General features: G+C 41.6%; 1 protein-coding gene across 1 annotated transcript in view; it reads right to left on the reverse strand.

The window, feature by feature from the left end:
- Nucleotides 1-464, reverse strand: part of IER5 (immediate early response 5) — a 1,352-nt gene extending 888 nt beyond the window's left edge. Inside the window, exon 1 of the mRNA XM_015586132.2 lies at nucleotides 7-464. Within this exon, the coding sequence (XP_015441618.1) occupies nucleotides 7-252 (246 nt within the window). The 5' untranslated portion in view covers nucleotides 253-464. The remainder of the gene's footprint in view (nucleotides 1-6) is intronic.
- Between the last annotated feature and the right edge of the window lie 7,858 nt (nucleotides 465-8,322).

The raw sequence follows: 8,322 nt of genomic DNA on the forward strand, positions 1-8,322 counted from the left end.
CTCTCCCCAGCCCACTGGGGGCCCGGCCACGGGCTCCCCGGGCAGCTGTGGCAGTGCCGCCGGGGGTCCCGAGGGACTGGCCAGATAGAGGCCAGGGCATGGGTCACTCAGGTAGACCTGGCGGGCGCTGCGCAGCACCAGAGAGACCAGCAGGTTCTTGTGCAGCTTGATGCCGCCGCGCTGGACCCGTGAGTTGTAGATCTTGCCCAGCGAGATGCTGACGATGCGGTGCGCCTCCAGCTTGAACTCCATCCTGCCCGCCGCCCCTTCGCAGGCTGGCGCAGAAGTGAGGTCTGAGCCCCGGCTGGCGTCCAGAGCCGGGAGAGGAATCGGAGACGTCAACAAGTCCGCCCCAAGACTCCGAAGAGAAACGATTCTCGTGGCGCGCTCACTGACCCCCGACTCCTCCTCTCCTAACAACTATCACGTCTCACGTCCGGTCGCTAACTGAGGGAAACCCTGCCGCCCGGCGCGTTATATAGGTTTCTCACCCGCCAATCGCGAAGGGCCGCCAACCGTTCTGGGGCGGGATGACGCGCCCTCGTGCTCTGCGCGCAGCCAATCGGAGCCCGAGGAGGGGCGCCAGGGACATTCGAACGTTACTCCCGCGGAGCAGGCTCTTAAAGGGGTCGAGCGTGTGGCACTGTATAAGTGGGTACGGGTCCTATGTTCTTAGGCCGGGTGATGGGGAGGAGGCATAGCCTCTGTGTTGTTGGTAGGTTAAGATTCCGGTTTGTGCGCTGGTTTGCCAGATACAAAGCGAACTAAACCATTCGTACTTTTATCCGAATATGGTGGTGGACTTTGCTCTGCAATAAAGTCCTGATCCTTTCCTGATCACCGTCCCTCAACCCCCACTTCCATTCCCAAGGCTACATACACCTATAAGCTCCTGGCCAACCCTGGCTGGAATGGAGATGACGGAAAAATGCAGCAAGGGATAACAAATAGTATTACTACAAGATATTTAGCAGATATTAATTTGGTATGAGTCCCTTGCCCCCTAGAGTCACATACACTCTCAGCTCAAGAAAGAAATTCTAATGCCCAAGAAAGAAAAAGGTGGTTCTAAAAGTTCCTAAGTTTTGATTGCTCATCAAGAAATTGTGTCTAGATACAAAATGATCAGTTCTATACTAAAGCCAGCATCTATCACTTTGTTCTCTAGATTTTAGAACAAACGGTTGTCACATGGGTTACAATGAAAGATGGTACAGGTTATTCACGATGATTTTTCTTCAATACAAGGACTGACCAGCCACCCTTGGAAAACCTAGCAAGTTCTAAAAATACAAATAGAGAAGTCCTGTGTTCTCATCATGATGTCATAATTTTATTTTGTGTCAAGGTAAAAATATAGAGGAAGAGTGTTCCAGAATTTTGTGGTCAGTCAACAACTTAGCCCATCTACTGATTCTTGGTACATGGCATTAGGGCAGAATCACCACAGGGTTGGCTAGGGTCCTGGACTAGGTTCTTGGAGAGTCAGTTGGAATTAGTCCCAGCTAAGCTCCACCACAGACCTGCCTGATAACTCTGGGTAAAAAACCTCAGAACACTTTAATTTCTCCAGCTCTAAAAGAGAGAAATCACATACACATCTTCTGTCTTTTGCAGAAGGTAAATGACTACTCAGCCAGTTCAATCTAAATCATAAAACTAAGCACAGCTTTCTCGGAGTCCATGTTCAACTGTTGGCCTGACCAGGGTTTAAACAAGTGGTATACAGATACGACATGAAATGAAACCAGTTTTACCATCGGCTAATTGATATAAACAAGAGTTAAGTTCCTATGGCATCTCATCAACTTTATAATGAAACGACATTGAACAAAGTGACACTGTTTGAGAACTTGCTGTATTTAGTTAGGAGAAATACTAGTGAAAGATGGGCTTGATTATGGCCAATTCTCAGGAGCCTCCCAAGGATGTGATGGCTCAGGAACATTACCTATACCCACAACTTATTGATGGTAACTGACACACCAGCCCTTGAGACCCAGATTTCCTCCACTCTAGGAATTTTCAGCTTGCATAAAGGAAGAGACAGAATAATAACAAATAATTAATAACAACACAAATATAAGCAAGCCTTATATTTTGAGTAACAACGTGAGAAATTTTTTCTATTTTCTCTTTCTTCGAGAGCTGTTAGTCACTATAAAACACTGATCAAGAGCACAGGCTCTGAAGACAAGCTCCCTGAGTTGGAATCCCACTACTTTTTACTAGCTGTGTGGGCTTTAGAAAGTTATTTCACTTCTCTGTGCCTTGGTCTTTTTTATCTTAAAATGGAGATAATAATCGTGCCTACCTCTTAAGTGTTTTTGTGAGGATAAAACAAGATAACACACACAAAGCTCTCCGAACAGCGTGGCATATAATGAGCTGCCAATGTATGTTTTCGGAGTATGTCACCCCCAGCTCAAGTTTGGGGTGAGAGAAGAGGCATGGGGTGGGGAGAAGATCATAGAGGGAAAAAAGAAGTTGTATTTGAGGAAGGTATTGAAAAACTCTAGAGGATCCACAAGTTCCAAGCAGCAGGAACAACAGAGTCCCGTGTAGGAAACATCTCATTTGGCAGATGTGCCAGGCATCTACAGTAAGTGGAAAATGCTGGAAAAAGAATCTGGGGCTACATGACAGTGGGTCAGTACACTTAAAGAGGACCACCTAATTATAAAGCTCTTGCGGGAATTTTGGCAAAGGGCTATGGAAGTCTGAACTAGGTGGAGGTAGCAAGAAGGAAAAAGAAAAGAAAGAAAAAGAACTTTAGTGATGATCTGGGATGTGCACCACCCCCATCCACCCAGCCTTCAGTGAAGCCTTTCTTACCCACCTGAGCTGGGCATCTCGCCATGCTGCACCGTAAGAAGCATACTCTTTCATCACTGACCTCAACACTTCCCCCTGCCACACGCAGGGCCCCTCCTAAACTATGCTCTCAACCAAGGTGGGAGTCTATCTCATATTTGTAGCCAGGAGATAGCGAAAATACTTAACAAATGGGCGACACAGGCACTAACCATCAGAAGAGCCTGGATATCCTTAGAGTGCCAGGGGTTATGGAGGCTCCTGCAGGAGGGGCTGGATGGCTGGGAAAGGGGGCACTTGAGGGGCCTGCCAACCAGTGTGAAAGCCTTTCAATATTCTCACAACTGGGGTGGCTGTAGCAGTGCTTCCTGAGTGATTATACATTTGGATTAATGAATCCTTAATAATGATATTGTCTGCCAGGCACTGTGCTAGTTACTTCACAGGCATTATTTATCATCCTTATGAAATTTTAAAAGTATATGTTGTTATCTCCATTTACAGATGAGAAAGCTAGGATTTTGAAAGGTTAAGTAATTTTCCCAAAGTCAGAAAGGGTGGGATTCAATTTCGAACCTATTTAAAGCTTGAGAGTAGGGTTCTGAGGCTGCATTACCTTGTTCCACCTCTTACTTGCTGTGTGACTTTTGGAAAGTTATTTCATATCTAGGTGAAATGTGAAAATCATGTCCTAGTTTTGAGACATGAGCAAATTATTTAACCTTTCTATGCCTAGTCACCTATTGTGTAAAATGGGAATAAAAATATCTATGGTGCTTAGAACAGTCTCTCGTACCATACAAGCACTTACTGCATCTAGTTATTGTTTTATTAGTGCCTAGCTCAGTAGTAAGCACATAGTAGGTACAGTGTTGGTACCTGTTGAATTTTGAATGCTTCTTCTACTATACCACACAATAGGGGCTTAATAAATGTCTGCTGACTTGAAACTGAGCATGATCACTGTGATCATCAGGATTTCCTCTAATCCTGAGACAACTAAACGCAACCCTGAGAACTCATCTCTGGAGGGCCTGGGCTCTTATAATCAGCAAGCTTCACCTCCACCTATCAAGAACAATAGGAAGAGAACATATCCTAAGTTTTAGGAAGCAGGCAATTGAATTAGAGTTTGCTGTTATCAATCTCTGCGATTTTTCTCAGTTAAAAAAAAATTTGGTGAAACTATGAGAAACACCAGGGCTATCAGCAGGACAGAGGAAACAACATCTCTGGAAGAAGTGGCCAAGCGTGTCCAGCAGGTCTGCTCTGTCGACCCTCCTTCCTCATTTTTTGACTAGGCACAAGGAGATTAGTTTGCTGAGTGTTGGCCACAGCTGTTCCCACTTAGGCACTCCCTGAGCCCTGGCCTGGAGATTCTTCCCAGTACAGGGGCCGTGTACCCACTGCTATTGACTTTATGTCTTGTTTGCATGACTAGATGAAGGCTAAATATTATTATTAGATGATTGCAGAGTTCATATTGCCTTGAACTGAGTCTAGTCTGTATAAGAACAATGCAGACTCATTATGGACTACGCACACAGTAGCTCTGTGAGAAGTAACAATGAACGCGAAGAAGGTTGGTGAAATAAAACTTATCTGCAGTGTGTCTAACTTTCAACGCTAGGACATTTGGAATTATTTATTTATTTATTTATTTATTTAGCTTATGTACGTGAATAATTACTTGTATGACATTCTAAATTTTTGGGGGGGAAAAGCTCTATAAAAATACATTATTAGCATTTTATGTAAGCAATACTTCTCTTGCTTCTCTGAGAACAGACAAAAGTTGAATTCAACTTTTTCCTCTCTCGTGACTGAGGCATATTTTACATCCTTTTTTCCTCTTGACTGCTTGATGACTATAGAATTTCTTTATCTTCAAATAGCATTTGACTAGGGGTGGGCACCAAACCTGTCTTCTTTCCTCCTCCCCATTTCCTTTCTTAAATTATTACAGCTCCACCCTCTTTCTTGTCCTAAATTTTGTACCTTGGTTCAGAGAGCCTTAGGTTTTTTTTAATGATCATCTTTTTATATACTTTGCCTTCTTTCATAGTCCTAAGAAAACAAACCCCTTAATAAGAGCATTCTAACTCATTAAAATGAACCTATCAAGCCACCGAACTAGAAAACACCAGCTTTTAAAACCCAAGACCCACACTGTTCAACACTGTAACCACTGGGCGAATGTGGTTTGTGCAGCTGAGGAACTGAATTTTAAATTTCATTTAATTCAAATCTAAAAACTGAAACAGGATAAATAAAATCCTTTTCTTAAAACTCAACTTTATGGTGTCATATTTTTGAAATTTGAAAATTTAGCATTGGAATTGATGCTGTAATTGTAAAATACATAGCAGATTTCAGACTTAGTATCAAAAAAAATGTAAAATACCTCATTAATAGTTTTAGAACAGTTTCGTGTTGATATGATAAAATTGTGGATATACTGGATTAAATAAAATATATTATGAAAATTTCTTTTCCATATGTGGCTCAAAGTTTCTTTTTACATATGTGGCTTAAATTACATTTCTATTGGACAACACTGCCCTAGGGATAATAAAGGGATAGAGAGGTGTGGACATATAAATATGTATGAGCATATTGTGAGCAATTAACAAATGTCCTTGATTAGAGAAGAGGGAAAAGTGAGGAAAGATAAAGTAAAAAGGAAATTGAACATAAAAGACTTAGATAGTTGTGGAGTTGAGGAGAAAATCAAAGGAAAATATAAAAAAAACCGAGCTAACTGGCCAACAAAGTTCTTTCCAGAACTGAGAAGTCACCACAAAAGTAGAAAAACACAATTCCACTTATCTGAATATGATGACATGAAAATTGTCCCAGTGTTATTGTTAAATTCCAAATACAAGCATGCGTACTTGAATTTCAGAGAGACAGCACTCACCTGGCTGGCGTCATTCTCCTGTGTTGTTGGCTTGCATTCCTTCCTTTCCATTCGGATGTTCATCTGGAAATCACAGGACCACTTGTTTTCAATGTGCCATTTTCCTGCACAAAAACCTTCAGTGGTTCTCCATGACCTTTATGGCAAAAATCCAATCCTCTGGCCAGGTCTCTTCAGGAAGACACAGCACACTGTCAGAGACAAACAGCCTAGAATAGTGCACAGAGCCTGGCTTCTTACTAGCTATGCGTGGGCAGATTTGCAGGTGGTCCTTACCTTTTAAAATTGGGAAGTAGGACTAAATGAGTGGTCCTCAAACTGTGGCGGCACATTAGAATCACCTGGGGAAACTTTAAATCTGGAGACATTCAGGCCTCACCCCAGACGGCTTAAATCGGAATCTCTGGGGTGAGACCCAGGCATTGGAGTTTTTTAAAGCTCCATAGGTAATTACAATGTGCAGCCATATTTGAGAACCAGTGGACTAACTGATTGTTTTAGGATCATTTCAGGCCTAGAATTCTATGAATCTAAGCAAACCTTTCCAACCTTTCAACCACTCTGAATAAAACAAATGCCCCACCTCTGCCCCAGCTAGACAGGTCTAATCAAAAATATATGTTCCATCTCCTACTTCCTCAACAGAATGCCCTCTCCCTCCTGCCTGAATTCTGCACCACCACTTCCTCCAGGAAGCCTTCCATGCCCACCGGTGGTTACAGTGCTCACTTGTACACACACACTTCCTTTCATAACCTAACAGTCATTTGTTACTTAAAACCACAATATCACTTGTTATCTTCTGGTAACCCTTATTTTCATTTTGTATGTTATTTATTTAACTTCTATGTAGAGCTATTTCTCATTTCCCAGGAACATTATAAAGTTCTAGCAGATGCTACATTACACTTTTTTGCATCCTGCCTCCTCTACACCCGGACTCCTGAATACTGCTATGTACATATCAAGGGATCAATAACTAATTGATAAACAAATTTATTAATGGGCTCCCAAAATTCGAGGCTAAAATATTCAAACACAGTGAACTCGACAGTGAAAAAACTTGACATAAATTATTCTAGTGGCACATAAACCAAACTATCACCGCAAATACATCTCATCTTACCCTAGCTCATAATTATTCATGACCCTAAGCTCTACCATTTCTCTATAAAAGCTATTTTTCACATAAAACAAGTTGATTTTTGATAGACAGTTTGCTTTTTCTGCTATTCCATTTACAAATGTGTGATTCTAATACTGAGTAAGTAATTGCTTGCCTACTCTGTCCTGATTAAACATTTATTACAAATTAGTGATATACCAGAAACCCTACTGGGTATCAGCACCTTATTTGGGGGCAACTTATATATCTTTCGGCCAATAAGAAAATCTTGTTTCATCTCCCCACTCCCATCCTAATTGCTGTAGCTACTAGAACAAATTCTAATTCATCAGTCAAGTCCATTTTAGATCAACACAGCTGATCTAAATTCTCACATGAATGCTCATTCGGTTCGAAAACCAAAAATCGCTAACCCATCTCAGCTCATTCTGACTAAGCAAATTCTGAGTATTTATATAGACACATCCTCCAGTGTAAAAGGACTTTTAAGACCTGCTGTCTAACCAGGAGCTAGGGTGTGGATTAGCAGATTTATGTTGAGAAAGCAGTCTGAGGTCTTTTGAGGAAAAATGACTATGAAATAGGCAGCACTCTCATATTCTTCCCTGCATCATTATCATTTATGAAGTTCTCCAAGTACAACTCCTCTCATAATAAGAGATAATTTCAAAAACATCTTTTAGTATTTCTAGGGAATGTCCCTAGAAATACTAAAAGATGTTTTTGAAAAAAAAAAATAGTGTCCTTTAAAAGTCAATGTGGTCTAAGCATCCTTCCATATGAGAATTAGTCAAGGAAGAAAAATTAACTACAGGTAGTTACAAAATGTTCTGTGGCCACAGCCCTTTTAAGAAGTCTAAGATTTTAGTTCTCAGTCTTTTTCCCCCTCCCCCATTTTACTTCCCCTTGAGCCCCACCCCCACCCCAGCCAAGGCTGACTTAATGCTTAGTAAGTTTCAGTCATGTGGGGCCAAAGGTCAGTGTCCCAAGGAGCATTTCTTTTTAGTTTGGCTCTTTTTCTATTTGACTTGAACTTGTCCACACAGTGATGGAGTGATGAGTGTGTCTGGGTAGAATTGTTTTCCAGTGTGTCAGTGGGAGTGTGTCAGTGGGTATCAGCGAGGATGGGGATCTACTTAGTCAGCTTGGCCACAGGGGTTGAATATGTGTTATGGTCTGAATGTATGATAAGGCCTCTGATGTCTCTTTTCTGTTACTGTGGGGATTTGTTTGTTTTGAGGATTATAAATAATTTTTAAACTGTCGTACTTTGCTAGATTTGGGGGCCAATATCATGTTTGTTATATGTTTCCAATTGGGTAAAAGGGTTAGATTTATTTTTTAAAGACATTGGTCTGCGTACCTGTGCTTGAGCAGAAGGAGCCCTTTATCCCTCGCCCCCTCTGGAGGAAGGGAGAGTGAGACAGAATGAAAAAGGTATGGCTTCGCTTTTTTTTTTTTT

This window comes from Pteropus alecto, unplaced genomic scaffold (assembly GCF_000325575.1).
Source record: "Pteropus alecto unplaced genomic scaffold, ASM32557v1 scaffold101, whole genome shotgun sequence".
Taxonomy (NCBI): Eukaryota; Metazoa; Chordata; class Mammalia; order Chiroptera; family Pteropodidae; genus Pteropus; species Pteropus alecto.